The sequence below is a fragment of the Zophobas morio genome, unplaced genomic scaffold (genome assembly GCF_036711695.1).
Source record: "Zophobas morio isolate AGI-343-1 ecotype UQ-CSIRO unplaced genomic scaffold, CSIRO_AGI_Zmor_V1 ptg000023l, whole genome shotgun sequence".
In the NCBI taxonomy this organism is placed as follows: domain Eukaryota; kingdom Metazoa; phylum Arthropoda; class Insecta; order Coleoptera; family Tenebrionidae; genus Zophobas; species Zophobas morio.
The window spans coordinates 14932235-14958506 of NW_026972128.1; the positions used below are offsets into that span (position 1 = coordinate 14932235).

The window sequence follows — 26272 nt, forward strand, 5'->3', positions numbered from 1 at the left end:
TTATTAAACAAAATATTTTTTATTTCAAATACTAACACAGGTATTTATTAAACGTAATCATTTACAACAGCATTTGGTTTTGTTATAACAATTGACTAAACCTTAAATTTGCAGTCCTTCTTTTTCAATAAGCTCTTTGTATTTCTTTTTGTAGTCGCCGTTAGGGTCATACTTAGCCTCAAGTTGTTTCCACAAATCCGGGTGTTTTTCTATGATTTGGTGAATTATTTTCCTTGCCTTTTGTCTTACATCATCGTTACATTTTGCACATTCGTTCTGCAATGCTTCCGGAATGGCTTCTGTAAAAATAAATACAGACTAATTAGTTCGAATAATAATAATAATTAAGATGTTTGCAATAATTATTATCGATCTATTTAGAAAGGTGTTATTAATCATAACATTATTTTTATATTTTGTCTTTTTAATTAAATAAAAAAGTACCTTACATGGGAGGTAAATAAGAGAAATTTACTATTAGGCGTGCCCACCAATGTGAAACAGAGTAAAAAACTTACCTGTTGCATAATATACGTTTTTTCTCTATTTTTTAATTTTAACTTCTTAACATCCATTTTTACTAAAGTAATACATTAACAAAAATTTTTCTTAGAAGGTAAGCCCAAAAACTATCCATTTGTTGTAATAATGATTAACAAGTAAGTAGTAACATCATTTTAGTTTTTGGTCCTACACAGTATGACAGTATTATTTTTTTAAGTAAAAATTATAATTTTAATATATGGATTATACATCTATAAGATTTGAAAAACAATATAGATGAAATTAAAAAAACTTACTTTTAAGACGTTCTCCTTCGGGGGTGCAACTTCCTTTTTCCAAAACACAGTTCGCATAATTTTTCAATAAACGGTCATTTTTAAGAATTTCGTCGACGTCGATGTTGTCAGGAATGACATACTGCTCTTCTAAAACTGCAGCATGTATGCAGGCAAGAACTAAGATTAGTGTTGGAATCATGATGAATACTATTTTAGAACTGCTTAGAAGTGGAGAAGTGGAACCTTATTTATACATCAACACAATGGGTGTCATAAGCTAGAGGTTTTTTTCGGTCCTTGTCGCCTAAGAAATCACATACGATGTTTTTTATTCTGACGCAAACTTAAATTATTAAAACAGCATCTATGTAATTATAGCTAACAAAAGGATGGGTTATGGTGTGTTTTAAAATTTTTACACTATAAAATAATTATGCTTATCGTAATTACAGGAAAGATGTAATAAGTAAATTAAGTTGTTGTGCCAAAATTCGTGAAACAATGTACATAAATGCATTCATTAACACAAATTGAGGAGCCATTTAAGGTGGAATATAGAAACACTTAAATAATAATTGCCATTTTTATCAAAAGTCTCGTTTACACGAATTTAAATATTCAAGGTTTTTTTTCGAATGCTCCTGTATTACGTCGTAACCGATTTTAATTTTTTAGTGCAGTTATTCATTTTAACAGAAATTTAATACGTCAATATTAACATTGTAATAAAAGCAATGTATGTCGACAGAATCTTCCATTGGAAAATTGTTATTCAATATTTCCCAGAACTTTACCATTTAAACGTTATGTAGAAGTAAAAATAAACACTTTATGCTTATATTTGTGAACAGACAATTATTATTCCAGTGACAAAGTGGTGAAGTCACAAACGTTTGCAAATTTATTATCACTTGTTAGAAATGTATTGTACTTTACAAATTACGTTAAACTGCGTTAAACCTGTTTATAATGGCTGCAAGAAGTTTGTCCTACGAGTTTCCACGTCCGTGGCATAAATATTAACTATGTACTGATGATGAGACTGATAATGCATTCTAAGTCGTTTTATTGAAAATAAAAAACAGTTTATTCTAAGCGACATGGTTATATATTAGCATATAAACGTACATAATTGGTCATTGTTATTGATAACGATTTTGCAGAATTAATGCAGTAACCTTGCCTGATGAACAGTGGAACATTTTAATGTGTAAGATCAAAGTTTGACGACTATTATTGGTGTCTTCAAATTTCAGAATTTTACTTGATAAAATATAAAAAATTAAACACTGCGAATTAAATAACAAAAAATATCATTGAACGTCACTGGCTATTGGGTAACAACATCAGTTGTTCCCAAACTTTCATTTTGTAACTTCGACCATTCCTCCTATAACCTTGTTGATTCTTATTATACTTATTTGAGTTTATTTTTGCCTTGAAATTTGTAAAGCCGAATTATAATATTTATTTTAGTCAAACAGGAATTTTTATATTCGATTATTCATTTAAAAAGCAAATAAATGTAATAAATATTGTAAAAATAAGGGTTTCAGACAACTTACCACGTTTAGATATCTAAAACGTAATGGTTTATATTTTTGTGGAAAAAAAGATTTATCTCAGACAGAAATTACTGATCGTAAAACTTACATGAGATCACCGTGTGTAACCGCCTAATTAAGACGTCGTTATAAATTATCGCTTTAGTTGTGTTTTTCAGTATCTACAACTTCGTTAAACTACGAGTATCTCATTGTTGTTAGTATAAGTGCATTCTAATGGACGTGATTAATTGTTTTGGAATACACCTCGTATATTTTTTTTCCAAAATTATTTTTAAATTGATATTTTTCATCCCGGTTGTATCAGCTGATGAGAGAAACAGTTTGATGGGTTGGCGCCACTAAGAGGATGTTTTTTGTTGATCGAAACTTATTTTTTTCCATGTCCCTATGACGAAAGAAGAACTCTTTTATTTTTAGTGGAGCATTGCTTGTCTCTCCAGTTTTTGTGTGTTTCGTAAAATGAAATTCGTTGTAAAATTCAGCTAGCTTACCTTGGAATTTATCATTTGGAGTTAATTGGCAGCGTTATTTTTAGAATTCAAATTTGCCATTCAATCTTTGTCTTATTCCTTTTTGCAATGTCCGTTGCTATCATTTAAACTGCCTTTTTAGGTGATCTATTTCCTTGGTAGTTTGTTTTTTACTTTGTTTACTTTGCTCATTTGCTGATATTTCTTAGGTGTTTTGTAATTAATGTTCCAATAACGTGATTTTCCTGTACAAAGCTACATCGAAATTTTCTATAATACCTTAATTAACAAAAGACTTAATGACGTTGTCCTTTTTGTAATGTCATTCCTATTGCAAATTAAATATTAGTCACCCTTTATACGATTGAAATTTACTAGAGAAACTAGTTACCTTTTCTAGTGTAGTCTAGTTTAATATTTTTTCGACGCTTCACACTTTGTAGAAACGAAAATGCTAGCTTCTCATTGTGGTCTTGGCCATTTTATTAGACAGACAAATACTGGACTAATTGTTGTGAACGTGTGGTTTTAAATAATTCTATATGTAGATGTAATTCAAACTTGTCTGTTCACCTCCACCAAAAACTTCATGAAATTATCTTACATTTACATACATATAATTTTAGTTACTGTACCTTATTTTGACATACATGCATATTTTTAAAAAATTGTAGACCACACAATAAAATTTTACAGCTTAGATCAGAAAGTACGTATGGACTGTTATTATATCGTGGGGGTTCCACGCCACTTTGACCCCGTTTGACCTGGCCTAGAACCCTTATCACTTGCCAGAGGCAATTTGCTTAAAACGATCCAGCTACAAAGTTTTTGTGGTCGATGAATATTTTATTTTATCAATGGATTGATTTTTACCACTAGAATTAATTATAACAGTTTCTTGAGAGTTCTTTGTAGTTACAAATCTGCAAGAAATTTTAATAGTTAGTTATGTCCACTGACGCGCTAGCGTTCATGAGAATTTGCACTCTTTGCACGACACTGATTTCATTAAACGTGTTGGTCCGACTGTCCTTCAAACATTTGATGGTCATCGTCAAAATTATATCGAGCGATTTTTTTTAAATTCCTGTTCTAGTTGCTCATGACGTGCACGTCAGCCGTTTCAATTGTACTGCTGACGTACACATAATGGCCAACTAAATCAGAAATTTAAAAATTCACACCGTATACGAAAGTAAACATGCCGTGGATATAAAACACAGTGAGCTCGTAAGGACTCAAATATTAATAAGAAGCAGTTGATCGAATTTCAGTTATTTTCAAATATAGAAATAAAAAACTGATAACTACTCACCCCATTTCTGGGGCTGTTCAACCTAAAATGTGAAACGTATTGATTCATCCACAGACAGCAAATAAGAATGTCTGTGAAAAACCCACGAAAATCAATACTTCAAAATAGCACATCTCGACATCTCAAATTTAAGAACAAGTAATCCAATGAACAACTCTACCCTAGATAGAAAAGTGTAATTCATATTTTAAATATAGTGACGGTTGTAATAAAAATCTTATCTTTTTTTATATCACGTACCAAGCATTACCTGATACAAATGCTATATGTAGCACATTATTCATCTGAACATTTCCAAATTTTCTAGGATCATTCAGTAAGTTTCTTTGGCAATTATATTTTATATTAAGAAACATTATTTCAGCTTTATTGTCATTCATCCTTGCAAGTTTTTTTTTATTCTACCTATACATAGGTATATTAAAAATCCTTTAACAAAGCTGTTCTAGAGCTGGGTTAAAATACTAAAGAGAAAATTTTCCTACACAGGCAACGAAGTGTAAATATTTAGACAAGAGAGGTAATAAAAAGCAAGATTAAGACAAAAAGATGCAAGTGCAAGTACGATGACGAAACTTACTTATACACTTTGTAGAACGGGATGTTATTGGAAAGAACATATCAGTTGTTAAATACATTTCTGATGTATTCAAACAATGATATTATATAATCCTAATAATTTTCTAACGTGAGTCAATTGTTTACCATTTTTCATCTACTTGCGGTATTAATTCTTACAGAAATTAGATAACATTTTTATGCTTATCCAGATAAGCAGTGTAATTTTATTTTTCAACCGTCTGTCTGCACTGAATGATTTATTTAGTACAATAAAAACAACAATTTATTGATGATCAAGAGCTATTTATACATATTTTATACGTCTCTACAGAACACGTGTAGCATATCTCATCGCAAATATTAAATTTTTAATCCTGCTTCGTCAGCTATATGTTGGTTCCTTTTTTTGTATTCTCCAGTAGGATCGTATTTAGCAAGTAGTTCATTCCAGCTATCAGGCTTATTTTCAGAAATATGTTTGATTACCTTCTTAATATTATTTTTAACTTTATCGTTACATTTTGCACAGTCATTCTGCAATGCTTCTGGAATTGTTCCTAAAATCACAAATTTCTGGTTAGACAATATAAATCATATTATTTTTTAATTACAAAGTTTATTAACTAAGGTTTTGCTGGCAGTGAGAACGAAATGTTGGTAATTTTTTTTTCATAAATGTATGACAAAATTGTTGTCAAAGTCTTGAGTGCTTGACTAAAGCACTAATTTGATCTATTAAACTGACGGTGACTGCTGACACTAATTACACAACAGTGTATAAAATTTTAAATTTGCTGATTTACATATTTTGACGACAATTTTACATACATTTTCGATTTTACGTTATAAGTTATTAACTTATTAGTTTTGTTTTTCTTGTCAAGAATCAATCACTTCAAGAAAAATATTGACTACTCTTGTTTTGACCAACTACACACATTACATATCGAGTCAAAGTGGGACCATAGCGACACTGTAATTGCGTTTTAGTTTAAAAAACTTGAGACAGTAACAAGTTCCAGTGCCAAAAAAAAACTTGGATGAAATTAGATCATATTTCTGAAGACTTTGAAACCTGTTTTCATCTGTTTGGTGGAAATCCGAATTAAAATTTTATCTATAGTCAAGGGAAGTCTTGACGAGATGAAATACTGAGATGACATAGTGTACCGAGTGTTACTGGTTTTTACTAATTATTTATTCTTTCTTTAAAAAGCTTTAAAAATGTTTGCAGGTACAATGTTAAACCAATATTAAAGCTGGTATTATTGTGGCGTCATCTAATTTCAGTCTGAACTACTTTTTAATAAAAGTTAGATTTATTTAGATTTTTGAAATGTGTAGGTATATATGTACACTTTAAATTTTAATAATTTAGCACTTTATCTCGATATCTTAGTACATATCGTATTGTATAATATTACTATGATAAAATATTATATAAATATTACTCCTATATAAAAACAATAGTTAATGACCATGTTTATTACCGTGCTTAAAATGAATCACTATTGAAATAAATAAACAGTTGAGCTAATGAATGTTCTGAAAGCAGTTTTAAGAACTATTTACAACAGAATTTTTAGAAAATTAGGTAGTGAAATAAACGACACGTAATTAGTTTTTAGAAATTGGACGGAAATATTTTGCACGAATGTACTAACATAGAGAAGTTTAAAAATTTACTAACATATTACAGATGAAGCTCAAATATTCAAATAATTACAAACAACAGATAACATAAGTTGGTGTTTCGATACCTTATATGTATAACATAACTAAAGTACTTACTTCGTAGTTTATCCCCTTCCGGTGTACATTTTCCTTGGTCTAACATACATTTAATGTAATTCATAGTTAAGCGATCATTTTTAAGTATATCATCTATGTTAATACTATCTGGAATGTCATATTCTTCTTGAATCGTAAACTGGACCCAAAATATTAATAATATAAAAGAAATACACACATATTTATCCATGATTTTTAGAACGTTGATTGTAGAACTTGAATATGCACAGCTTATATATTTATATGCACTCGTGATACACACGTAAATTCTATTTTTTAAATTATTAATGGTGCTCTTTGCATCGTAAATTACTAAATACAGCAATTAACAGTTGGATAAAAAATAAATAACACGGCAATAGTATTTATAGAAAACAAAAAAATCCCTACACGTGTACATAATAATATTTATTTCTTAATAACTCGAATTTACACGACTGATTACACAGCGACTATGTACAAAATAATTCCGGCGCAACTGAATTCGTTCGATTTTTTTCTAACTCAATCAATTGCATAATAATTCGTTCCCGAAGGTGGCCTCTATTTAAACCCATACTTCCTTCCAGAAGTGCGGCGATCGGGATCTTTCTGGAATACCAATCGTGAGGTGCGCTTCGAGGCTTTTCTGTACCGAACGCCATCCGGCCGCGTCATCGACGATGAGTCATCATCACCGTACATACTAGAACCTATAGGCGTCGTACCGAGGCGGCACAGGAGTTTATTTCCTAACAGCATTAATAAAATTCTTGATTTCACATAAATTTTGAAAATCGACATGATTTCATGTAAATATTTAATTTATTAATCAATATAGAGTTTGGTAATAACAGAAAAAAATTGGTCTAAAGTTATTAAGACAAAATTATATAATCTTATTTTGCGAATTTCATGCTTTTTATGATAACCCCTACGAAAAAATTTGTTTCTTAAATTTACTGGACCGATAACACTGAAATTCTAATCAATTCTTATACTGACAACTCCTACACTGTGTATAAAATTTCATTACAAAATCATGACTCCTTCTTGGTATTCTTTTAATTTTGTCACTCAGTATATTTTCCGCTAAAAATTGGAAGTTTAATTTGGGGTAGTTGGATGTTCGGTTTCTCATGTTGATGGGTGGATGGTGATTGGATTTTTTCTTTAAATTTTGCAACCACAGTCTCCTACTTCTCTTTAGCTTTCTCGTACATCTCGTCGGCAAAATATTTTTCTTCGAAATCAGTTTCATGGACATAGATTTGTCAGAATTTTGAGGTGACGTCATCAATTTTTTAGGGGGGATGAGGAAATATATTTTGACTAAAAACTTACCATACCTATGATAACTGTAAAACATCTCCAAGATTTCAAATTATTCGGTTTTGTAGTTCCTGATCAATAACATAAATTCACGCATTCATCAATTTTTTTTTGAGTCACCCTGTATATGCAAATCCAAAAAATATGAATGGAATGGTCAATCACAAGTACAGACTCATCATATTTTGTACATTTTAGATGGGATTTATTTGGCAAACTTTTGAGGTGACGTCATCAATTTTTTGGAGGGGGCAAGTAAATATATTTTGAATAAAAATTTATCATGCATATCATAACTGTAAATCATTTACAAGATTTCATTCGGTTTTGCAGATTCCAAATTAAATTGCAAAATGTTGTTTAAAAAATAAATTACATGTGTAGGTCTATGTTATTTTATACAATTTAAAACCCATTTACTATGTACAATTTTGAAGTAACGTCATCACATTATTGGTGGGGTGATTAGGCAAATTTTGGTTAGCGTTTTACCATCTATATGATATTCCTAATATAAATCCAAAATTTCACAACAATCGGTACAGGACTTTCGGAGGTTATCTGTCTAATAAAAATCCGGGACGGCAGACAGACGGACAGACGGACAGATGGACAGACGGATAGACGGACAGACAGACGGACAGATGGAAACGGGAGACCTATTTCTTCGTCTTCTAGGGGTCATGAAAGGTCGAGAAAATGTACAAGTAGAAAGTCGGCCGACGGACTAGCTTACAATACTTCCTTTGTTTACGCTTGGGAAGTAAAAATATTGTTTAAATTTACGATTTAAACAACTTATTACCTACGTAATTCAACATTTTGTTAGCTTTTTATCAGTGTTTTAAATTGTTGAACAAATACATATTTATATCTCACTAAAAACAAACTCCAGCTACTAACGTTGTTGTATCGTTGTACTAATACGTTTTAACAGAGGAATTTGAAATTAAACGATCTAACTGGTTAGATTCCCATTTCCCCTATATCACTTCAATGTTTAGTTAATTATCTTGTTAGTATATGATTTGAGATTATTACTTGTATCCAAAACTTCGTTACACGCAATGGTTCCACAGTTCAACTACCACTTTTAAACCGAAAAGATCTTATTACGAACGGTTATGATTTTATTTTTTACAATATTCGTAATTTTGCATATTCATTTTGCTCATGGAGCCAATATTTTGGCAATTACTACATTGCTCTCTCCCAGTCACCACTTATTTCACGATGTATATTTATTAGAATTAGCGGAAAGGGGACACAATATTACATTATTGGGCCATGACGAAGACAAACATGGACATCCAAATTATACACATATTGTTATGGAAGGTGAGTTCATTGAAACTGATGCATTATGGAGTAAGTGTATTTCCACTTTTAAAGGACCAACAACATAACATTAATTATAGAGGTGGTCAAAATTAAAGCAATAAAAATCTACGAAAGTATATTCAGTTACTGAAATAAATATATGTAACAATCTGAGTTGGTGAAACATCCTTTATATATATACAGGCTGTTTCCTATCCCTCTATTTTAAATTTTTCATCTATGAAGACAAGTTTCTGTAATTCGGAATACCTAAATATTGCAACCAAGTTTTATTTAGATGTTTCTGGAACATATTTTTTAAAATCTTACATAAGTAACCTTTTTTTTTAATCTTTCAATATTTCAGTGTTTTCTAAATGTCGTTGTCACTACTGTAAAGGACGTATACATTCAAATATTCTTTCAGGGTCATTTCTCACGGCTATTCATAAAATAATTTGCTGGAAAATAGAATTTTCTGACAGACTAAAAGTCTTTATTAAATAATGTTCTAATATACAGATATTTCGAATTCTAGTACTCCAGATGAATATTATAAAAAAGTTTGAGGTGATTAGAGTCTGTGTATGTGTAAAATTCCATATATTGACCTTTGATAATAAAATAAATGTATTTTGAATACCAATTTATTTACGCACTTACCTAGGATATCTATTAAAATAATAATCACATACTCGTAATAAAGCAAAGTTCCTTGTTGGAAATTGCTTTTTTATGTGTTCAGCAATATAATTATAGCGTGTGGTTCACTTAGCAAAAATTTATCACTCAAATTAAAATGTAAAACTGGAGTTAGATACCGGGTGACGTACGAATCAGGTTCAGCTGGTTTTTTTCAAATTTAATAGACGATTAAGGCATTTTTCTGAAATTATAAACTTTTAAATGATTTGATATTAAATGCATTCAACTCTACTTTTTTGTGTATGACGTCATAACACTCGATACGTGTTAATCTTACCGATTCAATAAATGACTCAATATCATCTGTCAAATTTGTATGTAACTATCTGTTTAAAGACGATATTTTTGCGTTGTTATTTTTAAATAATTTAAAAATCTATTTTCCTATATTGTACCTCGTTAACCCTAATAAAGAAATTAGTTATGTGTGAAATAACCAAGCAAATTAAAAATTATTTCACAAATAATTGTGAAGATGACCCAATAGAGTATAGTGACCTCTACATAACCCCTCATTATAACTTTGAAATCGTTGATGCTTTCAAAAGAGGGGATACTCGATCTTCTATGAAACTTGAAATTTATTACCCCTATATCATAGTTTTATCATTTTAACGCATCACTGTGAAGGAAATCAGCATCCTTTGATTACTCATCCAAATATTTTAAATTTCGATTTACAGGAGTATACAACCAAATGAGGAAGAGTTTTGACCTGATGAAAATGAAAGATATGTCCGACTGGGAGACAATCAAATCTCTATGGTCGTACACTGAGCTTACGTGTATGATGGATTTTGAAACGCAGGGTTTGCAAAAAATAATCGAATACCCTAGTGGTTTCAAATTTGACTTAATTATATGGGATATTAACAATGGACAGTGTTTGTTTCCATTAATAGACAAGTTCGGTAGACCGCCTGTAATATACATAAATCCTTTTTTGAACCAACCAAATACTTTCAAAAATGTCTGGCAAAGTTACATCCCATTTATGACGCATACGCATACGGATCACATGACTTTTTGGCAAAAGATAAAAACTACATTTTTCAACATTTTGCTTGAAATTACAAGAGAAATCTATTTAATACCACGTCAACAAGAATTAGCCGAGTCTCATTTTGGTAAGCTGAATTTTACCATTAAGGAGATTGAACGAAATGTAAGTTTAATGTTAACTAATCACAATCCTGTCTTCAATTATGTCGAAGCTTTGCCCCCTAATATAATTCCTATTGGAGGACTACATGTACAGCCAAAACCTTTGCCAGAGGTGCTAATTTTTCTAAGTTTTTTTTTAATTTTTCTACTATACTTTGTTTCTAGGACCTCAAAGCAATTTTAGACGAATCAAAACACGGAGTAATATTATTTTCACTAGGTTCAAATGTACGTTGTCAAGATTTAGGCGATGACAAAATTCAAGCTATTTTAAAGACGTTTTCTAAATTGAAGCAAGATATAATTTGGAAATTCGGGCACGACAAGATTTCACACATTTCTAAAAATGTCCACATCAGGAAATGGGTACCTCAGAACGATATTCTTGGTAAACAAATTTTTGAAAAGGAACTATGGCTTTTATTTTCCTATTTTTAGCCCATAAAAACACTGTTCTTTTTATAACACACGGAGGATTGTTAAGTTCACATGAAATTGTTTACAACGGAGTGCCGGTAATAGGAATTCCTTTCTTTTTGGATCAGTTACAAAATATTGGAAATTTTGTTGCAAAAGGTATTGGGTTAAAACTTGAATTTGAAGATATTACTGAAGATAATTTTTACAATGTGATACAAGAAGTATTGAACAACAAATCGTAAGTTATTAATCCATTATAAATAATTAAATAATTAATGATAACACAATATTTTAGGTACAGCGAGAAAGTGAAAAACTTGTCAGTTTTATATAAACATCGAATAAATACTCCTCTAGAAACCGTTGTCTATTGGATGGAATACATATTAAAATTTAAAACCGCAAAACATTTTAATTTATCAACGAGGGACATGAATTTAATAGATGTGGGGAATTTAGATATCATTTTATTTTTTTCTCTTCCGTTCTTGTTATTCTTTATTATTTTTAATTGTGCGTTTTACTACATTTTCAAATTTTTGTATAAATCATCAAATCTTAAAAAAACTAAAGTTTCGTAAAAATATGAAGCATATTAAACAATATTTCTTTTAATAAAATAAGTTTTACTTGAACATATCATTATTTTACAAAAAATAGAAGCACCGATTTTGGTTTCAGAATTAGGAGCATTTTTTAAGGTGCTGTCAACCTCATCAGCTTAATGAGCAACAGATATCCAACCTTTGTTGCCCCCCTAGAACAATTTATTATGCAAAAATTTGTTGGATTTGACACTAAATTCTATTAACATTTATGATATTTATTATGTTAATTGTCTAATCAAATAATATTTTAACACTATTTTAAATTTGACTTATGAGTAAATATTTGATTAAATTTTATTAATAAAATATGTTCGTCCATTAAAAAAAAAAAAATGAGAATAATTAGCGCAAATAATCAATAATTAAATTTTTAGATCAAAACTTTAGCTTTCTTTTTCGGACAAAAATTAAACCAATTATGTTAAATATTAGATAACCACATTTAAAAATTGATTTGTCATTGAATTACTAACAAGAAAAATAAAAAAAATCTGTTTAATAGACCGGCGAATTTTGTAACAATTAATACCTTACCTTTTATTTTTGAAAATTTTAAATTACAAATGAAGATTAATATCCAAAGTTTTTTCTTATTACTATAAGAACACAATTACTCATTTAATTGTGTGAAAACCCGAAATTCTGACGTAAAGGAAAACTGTGAGTAATTATCTTGTATAACCAGTTATTTAATATACATTAGGATTCCACTAGAGGTCAGTTTTTTCAATTATTTATAAAATTTGTTCTCTCGTTAAAATATTTTTTCTTTGGTGGCCTTGCAGAACTGAACTTAGTCAATAGGTTACAACTTGTCGTGAAATTCTTCCGTTATATTTTTTTTATCTCTCTCTCTCTCTCTCTCTCTCTCTTGCTCTTTTTTCTCTCTCTCTGCCTCACTTATTCTGTCAAATTAAAAAATTAAGTATAACTAAAAATAAATTTTAATGATACATAAGAACAGAAAATGTATTTTAAATATATATGTGTATATAAACTACACCAATTACTGATGACGTTACATCGTACAAAGTACAGTATGAACACCTCCTAGAATTAACAAAATCCTCAACAAATAAAATATCGACATTTTGCAGTCTTCCATGTCCTTCATGAAATAATTTTTATCAAGCTGAGAGCGTAGATCATATTCTCATATTCACAATGTTCACGTTATTTTTCTCCATTTACGTAAGTATTAATTATTAATTGTACAGATACACTTTTTAATGTGAAACAAAATACATAGTTTTTTGTAATATAAGTATTTATTAAAAATATCTGTAATGGGTTTAAAAACGTTCCTCTGTTTTGTTCTCTTTTCAAGTAACCAAAACCAGTTTATTTTACTGGTCGAATAAATTATTATAAGCCCAGTTCATTTCAATTCAAGTACCTACCCATTGCAAGCAACTTTTTGTAACTTATTTAAAATTTTGGAAATTCCTATTTTATTTTACGCATTGGTCTACTAATGTTAATTTATTCATGTATTAAAAAAAATTGTTTATGTTTAGAAAATAATCAAAAAATCTCTATTAAGTTGTATTGTAAATTTTAAATAATTATTACAAATTTATATTTTATAGCAATTAATATAATGTTCTTTTTATATTTCCACCAGTTTCAGAACTATACTGAAAATTGAAAAATTTGTTATTTTCAAATGTTTTGACGCCTAAAATTTATTACATGCACGATCTTCGAAACCACGGTGGTTCGAAACATATAAAAGTGTTTATCTTGATTGACAGACTGACTGATTCATCAATGCAGACCCTAAACTACTGAAACTAGAAACTTAAAATTTATACAGTAGGTTCCAGAGGGTGAAAAATAATGTGTTCTAATGCGAATTGTACGCAGGCCACAGTTATTCTAGTAATACATAGAACATTATAAATTATTTAAAATACCAGATTACTAACTATCAATGACTGAAACAAATTTTGGGTTGGCAATTCATAATAATTGGCAGCAATGTTAGCATGTCAGTTCACAGTTGTCAATTTTAACATGAGCACGCCTAAAAGCCAATTAAAAAATGGCAGTTACTGAACCGGTGTCCAAAATTTGAATTTGACATCAAATATGGCATCAAAAAATTACAAATATTAAAATAGTCTCTCGGTATTACTGAGCAAGTAGAATTTTTTTTTTAATTTACATTTACATTTTTGAAAAAAAAAAAAATTTCAATTACATGATATGAATTTTGAAACCCCGTTTTTTATGTAGCAACTTCAGTAATACAGAGTATGTTATTACATAGAACAGTATTACATATATATTTACAACTTTGCTTCTATGCAAAATTTTTGTTTATTTATTTATAAATTACTATAGTAGTTCCGGTGAGAGATTGGGATTTCTTGACAGTTGACATGTAAGTTGGCAGCAACCTAACACTACAAAATGCTCTGAAATTCCTACGCTGTCGCTGTCTCTGTTACAACTGTAAAACTACTGAAGTTCCATTACTGAGGTTGCCTTTTTTTCTTAATATGTGTAGTCATCTTTTCACAACAAGACACTTAAAACATGTTTAAAATGATAAAATTTGTATACCGAAAAATCGATTTTGCACTTACGCTCCACCCCTCGGTCTGACAACCAATGAAAAATTCATCACGTTTGAGATCGAGACGGATGGGTGGGGTTTCTCTTTTGGTTTTCTTTTTTAATTAATACATCAAGGGTCGGTTTATAGAAAAGCGAATTAAATATTTAATCCTCGATTAATTTAGCACAGGATTAAAATGAGGAATATGAATCCGCGATAGGTTAAAACATTTAATCGCGAATTAACTTTAATTTCGCTTTCTATAAACCGGGTCTTAGTTTTCTTTATATAACACGATTAGTTAAGAACATTTCTAGTAGAAAAGTAAGGATTTTACAATTAACCTCCGCCCCTCGGTTAATGACGAATAAAAAAATCATCAGAATTGAGATAGGGCGGGTGGGCGGGGCTTATATTTTGCCTTTTTTTTAATATACGTAGCTATCTTTTCACAACAAGAAACTTAGAACATGGTTAAAATGGTACATTTTTGCAAGAAAATATGGATTTTGCAATTAAGGGTCCGAGCCTAATTGCAAAATCGATATTTCCTTATAAAAATTTTCCATTTTAAACATGTTTTAAGTTTCATGTTGTGAAAATAAGTCTACACAGATTGAAACAAAAAGGCAAAATATAAGCCCGCCCACCCACCCTTTCTCAATTCTGATGTTTTTTTTTATTCACCGTGAACCAAGGAGGCGGAGCTTAGCTGTAAAATACTTATTTCTTTACAAGAAATTAAAAACATGTTTTAAGTATCGTGTTGATCAAAGAATAATATGTATCTTAAGATAAAAAAGGCAAAATATAAACTCCGCCCACCCACCCCACCTCAAGTGTGATGATTTTTTTATTCTTAGAAACCTAAAACACGTTTAAAATGGTAAATTTTTATAAGAAAATACGGATTTTCCAGTTAGGCTTCGCTGCCCCTAGGTCTTGCCAACGAATAAAAACTTCATTACTATTTAGATCAGGGCAGGTATGGGTGGGGCTTAATCTTTGGCTTTAATTTTTTCTTAATATATGTACATAGTACTCTTTGAATAACACAATACTCAAAAACATGATTTACATGGTAATTTCTTGTAGAAGATAATAAGGGTTTTGCAATTAAATTCGGTTCCTTTGGCTTTCATGAGACATGTGCACAAAAAGTACAAAACCCTGGAAAAATTTAAAATTTTGTCATCAGTTGTGATTTTCTACAAAATGGAGAACCCATGTTGTGTTTTGATATCACAAAATGCGTGTGGTTAACCCCAAAGGTGGAAAAGAGACGTTGAATTAAAATGCAAAAATATAGAGAGACCATTTTTCATTAAATTTTGTCAAAAAGTCGAAAAAAAAGGGGGATTCTTGATTGGAGAATGGAAAACGGCCAAAAAGTCTCTACGAAACTTATTTACATAAAGTCGACACACATTGAAACAAAACACAAGGAAAAATATGTTAGTAATAAGTGAGTACCAGTTATTTCAACTTTCTAAGGTTATTAGCCTGTTATCAACAGTTTGGGTTAATCACCTAAAGTTAGGATTGAACAGTGAGTGAGCTTGTGCATAATTTAATACGTCAGAATAATATTAACAAACAGAAAAGTTCTAAAATAAATTACTAAAATCCACGGTTACAGATCAAAATCCTTAGTTACATTGTGGACATTTATACAAAGGTCAACTGCCATCTGCCAAGTGGTTTTTTCATTGTAGAAAATTGTATTAAAAAAAAATCGACTTGTAAAAAACTCGATAATTATGTTGAGTTTTTTTCCAAGTAAAATTTCCACCTGTTTATTCGGTCGCTCCTCCGTATGAATGAAAGGGGAAAAAGAACACGATGCCTAGATTACGTTTAATTGCTTTAATGAATAATGACAATGAGCGTGAATGGTACGGTATCGAAGTGATTTGTTCCCGTTTATGAAACTTTAACTACATTTCTAGTTATTTTGTACACCACTTTTCTCATGTTGGTAGCCCTAGTTTTCAAATAATATTTCTTTCTTAACCTTATTTTTTATGGATTAATTGCTGATCTAAAGTCGAAAAAGATAGTGGATGTACAATAAAACCTTCAAACATGTGATAAAATGATTTACTTAATTATGTACCATCGAGGAAATGACGAAGGAAGTCTATAGAAGACTATAAATGTGTGTAAATTGCAAAATTCGTTGTAGAATGTCTTCGCGTATACTGGCCCCAAAAATGGCAAGAGCAGATACGTTATGCAGTCAGTCACTTTTGGAAGCCGGAGAACGTCCTCTAGAGAGGCCTTTAGGAGGAGAACCAGGTGACGTAAAGACCCAGTTTGTAACACGCGAAGGCACCTACCGACTAATGACTTTAAGTGAATATTCAAGACCTAATAGGGTAGGCTACCAAACTCAGGGACAAACACCACCGCAAGTACGTGTTTCCCTCGTTACGCTTCCAGACCAGGGCGAAAGAATTTGTTTCAATCATGGTCGAGAATTATATGTTTATGTCTATAAAGGCATTAAGAAGGCTGCTGATTTGAGCAAGCCACTAGAGAAAAAAGTTTATAAGGGAACTAATCCTACCTGTCACGATTTTAATGTGGCCTCAGCCTCAAATGAAAGCGTTAGTCTTTTAATTGGCTTCAGTACAGGTCAAATTCAGCTAATCGATCCAATAAAGAAAGAGCTTAATAAATTATTTAATGAAGAAAGGCTCATTGATAAAAGTAGGGTTACTTGTTTGAGGTGGGTTCCCGGAAGTCGTTCATTATTTTTAGCTGCTCATGCTTCTGGTCAATTGTATGTATACAATGAAGAATTACCTTGTGGCTCGGCAGCACCACATTATCAGCCTTTCAAAGCAGGAGAAGGCTTTAGTGTTAGTACATGTAAAACAAAATCAACTCGCAATCCACTATTTCGTTGGTTATTGGGCAACGGTAGCGCCATTAATGAATTGGCCTTCAGCCCAAATGGTTCACAGTTAGCAATCGTCTCACAGGATGGCCTTTTAAGAGTATTCCAGTATGATAGTATGGAACTTTTAGGAACAGCACGTTCATATTTTGGTGGTTTATTATGTGTTGCATGGTCTGGTGATGGGCGACTGATTGCTGTAGGAGGCGAAGATGATTTAGTCACGGTTTACTCGATGGAACAAAAACGTGTAGTAGGTCGAGCTCAAGGACATAGGTCATGGGTGGCAGCAGTGGCTTTTGACTGGTTCTTAGAAGCTGAATCTTGTTATAGGTTGGGTTCTGTTGGACATGACACTCAACTTTGTTTGTGGGAATTACCTGAAGATGCTTTAACACCTTCAAAACCAAAAGTAAAAAGGAGGTCAGATCCTTTACAGTTGGTAGGCACGCCAGCGTGCCCTCGGCTGGACGAGTGTCCAGTGTTAGAGCCCTTAGTTTGTAAAAAAATTGCTCATGAAAGGTTGACAGCACTAGTTTTTCGACCTGATTGCATCATTACGGCGTGCCAAGATGGATATGTTTACACGTGGGCACGACCCCCTTCCTGAACATGTTGTATTTTTGTAACTAGATTTTATCTAACTTTTATACCTATTAGAAATCAAAGTGTATATATTGTAATATGTGTAACGATTGATGAGTGTAGAATATGTTTTGCAATATGTACCTATAAGTGTGATTTTTCGTAATTTTATCATTCGTAAATACAAATTAAAATTTTTTGAATGGCTTTTATTTTTCACTACTAATAATTAACATATTAGTTTTGCAGTTTAAATTATTTTTGTGTAACTAACAAAAGCGACCAATACCAGGTTTATATCTTTATTAATAAATTGATTTTCATTCATTTTAATCATATTTAACACATTAAATTATTATTCTTTCAAATACCAAATCAAGTGAAAATGATAGCACATCTTTTATGTTCTTTTGATCCATAAACTAACTGAAATGCCCCTATTAACCGATGAAGAACCCTAACTGAATGACCACATTGTTTTAAAAATGACAAAATGTATTTATGTACGAAATATTAAACATTAAAAACTTCTACAGAAATGTTTAAGGGTGGCGTCTGATTCGGTTTCGCCCAATACTAAATACATTGAAAACATCGTCGTAGTTTCCGGAATTGCATTTTTAAAATACTGAAATCTCCAACCAAGTCAGAATCTAAGTAAACCTGTATTCTGCTACCGCATCACAGCTCGTTTAATGCCGATTTCTCGTTTCAATAGATTTTGACTTTTCGCGAGTTATTTACCTCAGTAGTGGATTTTTTAATATTATAAGTGGTATCAAAAGAAAGCTGACACTTTTCCCCAGGGGACCTCCTATCTCAGAATGCAAAAAACTTCAGCACTTCGTCAAAAAATGCATCAATGTGCCGGTTAAAATGTGATGTAAAAGTTGTTCAACTTTATAATTTTTTTTTGTAAAAACTGCATACTAGATATGAATATAAATATGGAGGTCCCCTGAACTGAAGTTTGTTAATTCGAAATATAATTTTTTTAAAGCGATATATCTCATATTTTTAAAATGCAACTCCGGAAACCGCGACGATGTTTTCAATGTATTTAGTATAGGGCTAAACCGAACCAGACGCCAGCCTTAAGGTATTAATGTGGCTTTCGTGTTAATAATAGTTGTACTCTTCGTTTGTTTATTTGAATCTCACTCGTTCATATTTATTCTGAAGGTGTTATATAAGGTAAATGTTTATGTAAATTCCAGTATATTTACACTCACTAGTTCTTCTTCAGGATTTTCCCATTTTCCAATACTGTGAAAGATTCTGCTAATTACTGTCTTCTTTCTTCTTTTTGCTTCCCGAGCGTCAGCGACGGAAGTATTATAATGGAGTCCGTCGACCGACCCTCTACTTTTACGTTTTCTCGACCTTTCATCACCCCTATAGTACTAAAAAATAAGTCTCCCTTTTTATTATCACTTCCGACTGCATTATACATATGAATGACTTTCTGAGCCTAAGGTAAGGAAGTATAGTAATCAAGTCCATCGGGCGACTTGCCACTTTCATGTTTTCTCGAGGTTTGAAGACCCCTAGAATACTTTTCCGACTGTCTGTCGTCTGAATCAGTTTTTATTAGACAGAATGACCATTCCAATTGTTATCAAATTTTATACGTGTATTAGGAATAGCGTGCAGATGGTGAAACGTTAACCAAATGTTGGCTGATCATCCCCATCACTATTGGGATGACGTCATTCCAAAATTTGCAATAGTATTTTTTTTTTAATTTTATAAAATACGGTACTTCTGCACATGCGGTGTACGACTCCGTGGTGCGTTTTCACATTAGAGATCCAGATTTTTGAGAGCAAAAAAAAATTAATTGTATAACATTTTGCAATTTAACTTTGAAACTGCAAAACCGAATGCTCTAAAATTTTGCAACCGTTTTTTAGGTTATGGTAGTCCTGGTAAATCGTTAATCAAAATTTATTCTTTTATGCCCTCCGAAAAAATTAATGACTCATCCCAATTTTTTTCAAATAAATTCTATTCAAATCTGCACAATATTATGACTCTACTTGTGGTTTACCAATGGATGCATAGTTTTTAGAATTACGTATACAGGAACACTCAAAACAATAAATGAGTGACGCAGTTAAAAACCACTCACTTCATTTTCCAGAAAATTTGGCAATACAACGCTGCTGTTGTTAGTATTACACTACATCTGTGCAAAAATGTTGATGACGTTATCACAGAATTTTGTATTGGAAAAACTCACTTCAAACAAATGCGTACCACGTTTCTTTATGTCTACTTTAATATTACATACATATCTTTATTTTAACTTATAACGGTTATCATTAAAAAAAATAAATTCGCAAAATCAAATGATTTTCGAAAAACTGGACTTGTACTCAAGGGCGAGGGGAGTTCTATCGAAATAACTTTCGACGAATTTTTTCAGTTTATTCTTTTTTAATTTGCGAACCGGAGACCTGTTTTTCTTGTACACATTTTCATAAAGGATAAACGTGATAAAAAAATTAATAATACGACCAGGAATAATTAAAATTTGTAAAATAGGAACTGGGATTAAGTGTTTAAATTACTTACCTGCCTTGGATGGATTAAAATACTTTATAATTAAAAACTAAATAAATTTTAAACTGAGAGGTACCTCCTTATCTTTGTTTCATATTTGATTAATTCAGCTCATTGAAACCACATATTTGTTATTCAGTAATTCAGTAAACAATTTGTTCTGCTCTCGAATAATAATTTATGTTTAACTTGGTTACGTGTAAGATTACACCTTTGCCATAGTGATGCAGTAAACATTTCTGGGAAGTGATTAACAAACAGCGACTACAACAGGTAACCTTCAAGTGGTTCATAGGTTCCCGTCACAACTACATGCAGCAAGGTTCAAGACAATTAAAGTAACTAAATCTTAGTTAACGCGATAACAATTATTCTTTTTTTCCAAACTGGCCTAAATGCAACTGAGTTTGTAATAATCGTTGCATTTTATATCTAATGCGAAGTAGTCTTCCAATCCGCTCTTTAATTAAATACTAAAAGTAACGATAGACGTTGTTCCAATACAATGTCAATTAATTGCAATTAGTAACTTTAGAAAATAGGTAAAGTATGGCAACTTACCGAGTGCGGAAGTAATAATCCACTTCTAAAAAGAGTTATCTTTTATCATGATAAAATGTATTGTACATAAATTCATAATACAATGTATCAAAAATTATTGAAAATGGCCTTCATCAGAGGCACTTAACTCAAGAAGAGCATCGTATAGCGGCTGCGGATCTTGAAAACGTTCGACCCACGACTGGATCATTCCTTCTGGCGATTCTTCGTAAGTTTTTAATGTAACATACGAACCTTCCAAACGCGTATTGGCTTGAGTAAATATTTTTCTTGGTTGTTTATTAGCCAACACAATCGCTCTCCAACGAAGCCACGGCTCCGAAACTTCAGAATAATGTTGGTACAACCGCTGAGCAGCCTCAATATTAGCTGTAGCTTTGTAGACCTGGAGTTTTAAAAGAAAATTAGCGATCGCCGTTCTACCAGCTCCTCTCAACGCGGTGCGATCCATGGTTACCAACAAATCGTTTTCGTCGGGTTGAGTGACGGTGACCACTCCGGCTTGTATTAAAACTCGAGCTAAAACGAACCTAGCCTGCAAAATTTACAAAATGAATGTTTTTTACTATTTAGAACATTAACACATCTACCTGAGCGTGTGCCTGTAGCCATCCACGCTTTGGATCCCATGTTTCTAAAGCTCTACCTACTCCATTCCACACCAAAGACAACCAATTTACGTAGAGCACATCTTCTGCCTCTTGACCTTCATGTCCAAAAATCTTCAAAACAGCTGGTTCTAAACTCAAATACAGCCCTACTGCCTCCGCACGACATTCTTCATAAGAAGAACTCATTGGCCCAAAACGAGAGTCATATGTGTCTCCAGGTTCATAACAAGTGGTTGGCGGATTTCCAGTTAAAGGATCCAATAAGGAGGGAGGATAATTTACAACTCCATCAGCTGCGCGTTGCAAAAGTTTCCCAGATCCGTGACCTAGTAGTTCGTGTAGACCCACCTAAAACACTGTTACTGAACGAGTTCTAGGAAAATGGCACATTAAAATGAACCTGTAGTTTAAATGATGCTACGCGCCACTTTTGTACCAATTCGGCATCAGCCTGGTTCAAAAAGGGAGTAACAGTCATCTGATAGCTCGCTGGTATGACGTTTCCTAGTGAAACATTTTTGAAGCCCTCGCTCTGTCGGATGTCATCGTCTACAAAAATAGGACTTTATAGTTTCAAATATATTAAATAGTGTAGGTGCTAGGAAAGGTTCAAAACGTGTCCATTTTGCCCAACAGATGAGTTCAACGATATTGGTTAGATTATGAAAGCTTGTCTCATCTTACACGATGATTCAAAGAAATATGGAGGTTATTCACTTTTTCTAAATTCTGCGTTGTCACATGGGGACAATATTATTTTAATAAAAAGTGAAGTGGATCGCTGAACAATGAAACTTGGAATTTTTTTACTTACTTTATTTTCAATCAACTTCAAGATAACATGCATACAGTGGTTGGAAGTAATTCAATTACAGGTAATTAATTACTGTAATTCAATTATTTTTCAAGTAATGAGTAATTGCAACGAATTACTCTTTTTTAGTAATTCAGTCACTTTACAATTACTTTTAACCCAAATACTCAAAAATATTGTTTTGTTTTTCTCTACGAATCGTTTATCTGACCTGCTGGGATTATTATACCTGGTTCGTCCCCATAAAGAGGAGATTAACCCAGTAGGGAGTTAAAATCTGAAACGAGTTTAGCATAGAATTTGTTAAGAAACCAGATAACCATTATATACATAAGCTCTTCATCATTTTAAGGGTGAGCTAAAGCATATTCCAGCATAGGGAAATACATATAAACTTTTGCCCAAGTTTTTGCCAAAAGTATACGTCCGATCGTAATTAACTTCACACCGTTGATATGAGCGTAAAAACCCCCACGTAGACTGCTTTTCCGTCTTTTTAAACTTTGTTGTCAAAAAAAAAAAACTAGCGTTAAAATTGTGATGAATATGAGATTATCCGGTTTTCGCTATTTATGGATCAATTTTAAATTTTCAAAAAGGTACATTAGTAGAAATTGTATTAAAAAATCCATTGCGCTTTACAAAAATAAAATAAGCTAATAAATAATTGAGTAAACAGGGGCTGAATATTTAAAATTTGTGGTCAAACAAACTTTAGCCATTTTTTTGGTCCACTTAAATCTATAACAGGTAACCGATAGAGCCCGTCCTTTTAAACCCCTCATAATCCGACAATAAAATTTCATGAGAGTGTCCACCCTCTAAGATTTTCTAAATTTGATCTGTAAGTGCCAAGTAAGAAGCAATTAAAGCTATACTTTTAAGTTTATTTAAGATTAAAAGATTTGCGTCCGCAGGTAATTAATTATCGGTGGATTAATATTTACGGTACATTTAAGGATGTTTAGTGTTAAGTTTTTTAAGACAAAACGTCATGCCTTAGCTGACAAAAATTTTGAATGTCAGTTATTATTGAATTTAAATTATAAATATGTATAGTCCTGTTGCGTGAAGTATTTATTTGTTTTTTCTTGACCCTTATGTGGACCCATACAACAAATATCTAAAATTGTGTCTTCACCAAAATTTTCAAAGTGCAAAAAGTAATTGTTAAAGTAATGCATTACTTTTTAGAAGTAATTGTTCTAATCACTGCATGCATATCATATAGAATTTTAGTATTTTTAGCTAAAATTATTCTGCAATCACTAAATCAATGTTAGTATCTTATCAAAATTTCAAAGATTCCAGTTACGTAGTTTTTAAGTAAACTGTAAACAGTGAGCATACACACTGTATTTGTTTAGAGTTATCTTTCCACGTAAAGTTAAAAAACAAATTAACAAGAATACTTTTTTTAATGATAAATAGATATTCCTGTGTATCTACGACGATTAGTAAAATTACCATAGCCCGGATATCGCGGAGTAATCCATAGGCGTGCCTGCCTTGCGTTGCAAACCTCAAGGGCAGGCGTTTACGTTGATAATTATTGTTCTGGAGACTTGCCTTAATCTTTCACTAACTAGTTTGTGCAAATTTATTAAATCAATAAATTCTTTCACTTACAATTTGGAATGTTAATACCAGCTGGAATGCCACTGGATGCAAATGTCAAAACATCTAATGATGTAAAGTCAGGTCTCAAAAACGTATCTTTTTCAAATCCTTTAGGCCATGGAAGCAATGGCAAAAAATCTTCTGCGTGTTCAACCAAAGTGGCAAATTGTGTAGACATTGCTCTATTAACAATAGCTACAAAACCCTCAAATTCCCCTCTGAGTCCAGCAGGATCTCTGTAAGTTTCTATAAACCCAATATATGTTTCCACTGCAGGCCCTTTATCTTGGATCCAAAAACGTGAGCCATCTTTGTGAGCATCAAGTGAACCAGTAATAAAAGATTGTGCGTATGATTCCAACATTTTGGCTTGAGTTGAATTAGCAGCGTATTTAGCAGCTTCTTCTAAATTCTTTGCAACTCTTCCAATTAAAGGTGAATAATCTCCTTTGGTTAAACGAAACGTCATATTCCCGAAAGTTTCTTTTTTCAGTTCACCCTTTTCTTCTGAAGCTAAGCGAATTTCATAATCAATCTAAGATGAATTTCATCAGTAAAAAAATTGTTAATGTAATTAAAATACATACTTTCCCATCAGGAAACACCGTTTTGAATAAGCGTGTATTATATGCATCTATTTGCTGTGATTTCATCCATTCTTGGGCACGTTGATTATCTTCTGGTGTACAGTTTTTTGATAAATAGGTTGTACATCCATGCGGTGCATAGCCCAAACATGTTTTTCCTGCTTCAAGATCATAAATCACATCCTTCAGTTTACACCATAAAGGTTCAATGTCTGTCCAAGCAGAACTTTTTTCTAAAAGTGCTTCTAATCTATCTTTACTGATCCCTGGGATAAATTTAGAATCTCCAAATCCCTATGGTGATAAAACATGCAATGTACATACAGGTTTAACAAATGTTTACTTTACTTTATAATTCCCAGCATTGCTCAATACTCCACAAGTATAAATGAAAAATGCTTTCACTTCATCATCTGTAAAACCTGCTTCAATAGCTGCTGCCTTGAATTCTGTAGGATTTTGAGCTGAGAATAGTTTGTGTAACAATACAAAAATTGGTCCCGACTCTATACTTGTTTGTAAGAATGTAATTAATCCCCCAGCCCATGATGCTTCACTGATATAATGAGCATATAACTGTTCCTGATCACATAAGCCCTTAAATGCTGACGTAACTTCGAGTGAAACGATGGGCTGATCTAATGGTAAAATGTACTGAGACTTATCCACTTCTCCACTCATTCTGTAGCTACAAAAAAAAATTATTATGCTAATAATGAGCAATAAATTTGTGTAACAAAACAATGAGTGTACAACGAGTAAAGGATAAAAAATATATTTGAAGTAATGATCGATTTTAACACAAAGTAAAAATTACAAACTCACGTTGGTTGACGGGTTCTAATTGTTACAGGTTAGGTTCGCAAGAGGGTTGCACAAGTGTACAAAAAGCACAAGTAACGTGATGAACTGATAAAGATGAGGGAACACTGATCGTCTTTGTCGTTTTTAATAAGTATGAAAATTTTCAAACAACTGTATATTGCTGGTTGCATATGCACCTATACAAAAATTGTGAATGTAGGTTAGATACTACTCCTATTATTATTAATTTATTAGGTAAGGTAGATCAAAACAGTTATAACTAGAATATCATTTTTCGGCCACAGTTATTAGACTACATACACGTAGTAAACGTTTATAATATTTTTTTTTAAATAAAGATTCCCTCTATCATCTTTGATTGCACGCGTCTTTTATCATTCTTTCAATTTTTTTTGTGATATTTCTGTATTGCGTTTTGGTATTTTTCTGTTGAATATACGTATAAATTACTAAAGTAAAGCAGAAGAACTTAGTATATTAATTATGCTTGGTGTTGTCTGCTGGCAATAGGTTAAATCGTTTGAAAAACAGAAAACAAAATTTGGCATCATCTGCCTATGGAAAAAAAATTGCTCTCAGAAACCTGTTATTTAAGTTTTGGATGCTAATAAGAAGTATAGT

At 31.7% G+C, this 26272-nt stretch overlaps 4 protein-coding genes across 4 annotated transcripts; 2 read left to right on the forward strand and 2 right to left on the reverse strand.

The window, feature by feature from the left end:
* Nucleotides 1-15: 15 nt before the first annotated feature.
* LOC135134036 (uncharacterized) lies at nucleotides 16-21233 on the reverse strand (the record flags this gene model as incomplete). The annotated part of the gene is made up of 5 exons (XM_064062603.1): nucleotides 16-299; nucleotides 801-1025; nucleotides 5071-5256; nucleotides 6491-6629; nucleotides 21195-21233. Coding segments are annotated over 5 exons (786 nt in total), but the record flags the coding sequence as incomplete, so codon positions are not given.
* LOC135134620 (UDP-glycosyltransferase UGT5-like) lies at nucleotides 8926-12822 on the forward strand. Its single transcript, XM_064063343.1, has 6 exons — nucleotides 8926-9139; nucleotides 10510-11102; nucleotides 11156-11378; nucleotides 11429-11648; nucleotides 11706-11900; nucleotides 12804-12822. Exons 1-6 carry the CDS (start codon nucleotides 8926-8928, stop codon nucleotides 12820-12822), a joined length of 1464 nt encoding a protein of 487 aa, XP_063919413.1.
* LOC135133959 (WD repeat-containing protein 20) lies at nucleotides 16566-18267 on the forward strand. Its single transcript, XM_064062525.1, has one exon. It carries the CDS (start codon nucleotides 16738-16740, stop codon nucleotides 18091-18093), a length of 1356 nt encoding a protein of 451 aa, XP_063918595.1. The 5' UTR covers nucleotides 16566-16737; the 3' UTR covers nucleotides 18094-18267.
* On the reverse strand, nucleotides 21218-25758 carry LOC135134544 (dipeptidyl peptidase 3). The gene is made up of 7 exons (XM_064063238.1): nucleotides 25652-25758; nucleotides 25175-25514; nucleotides 24827-25120; nucleotides 24249-24774; nucleotides 22206-22354; nucleotides 21785-22153; nucleotides 21218-21729 (listed from the first exon to the last, which is right to left on the reverse strand). Exons 2-7 carry the CDS (start codon nucleotides 25505-25507, stop codon nucleotides 21289-21291), a joined length of 2112 nt encoding a protein of 703 aa, XP_063919308.1. The 5' UTR covers nucleotides 25508-25514; nucleotides 25652-25758; the 3' UTR covers nucleotides 21218-21288.
* Between the last annotated feature and the right edge of the window lie 514 nt (nucleotides 25759-26272).

What these genes read in the sequence shown, in the direction of transcription:
- LOC135134620 (XM_064063343.1), top strand. Translation starts at nt 8,926, where the DNA reads ATGATTTTATTTTTTACAATATTCGTAATTTTGCATATTCATTTTGCT. An exon ending in TACACATATTGTTATGGAAG is followed by an intron (nt 9,140 to 10,509) that starts GTGAGTTCATTG and finishes TTCGATTTACAG; the next exon opens with GAGTATACAACCAAATGAGG. An exon ending in GAAGTATTGAACAACAAATC is followed by an intron (nt 11,649 to 11,705) that starts GTAAGTTATTAA and finishes ACAATATTTTAG; the next exon opens with GTACAGCGAGAAAGTGAAAA.
- LOC135133959 (XM_064062525.1), top strand. Translation starts at nt 16,738, where the DNA reads ATGTGTGTAAATTGCAAAATTCGTTGTAGAATGTCTTCGCGTATACTG.
- LOC135134544 (XM_064063238.1), bottom strand. Translation starts at nt 25,507, where the DNA reads ATGAGTGGAGAAGTGGATAAGTCTCAGTACATTTTACCATTAGATCAG. An exon ending in CGGTGTTTCCTGATGGGAAA is followed by an intron (nt 24,775 to 24,826) that starts GTATGTATTTTA and finishes AATTCATCTTAG; the next exon opens with ATTGATTATGAAATTCGCTT. An exon ending in TAGCATCATTTAAACTACAG is followed by an intron (nt 22,154 to 22,205) that starts GTTCATTTTAAT and finishes ACAGTGTTTTAG; the next exon opens with GTGGGTCTACACGAACTACT.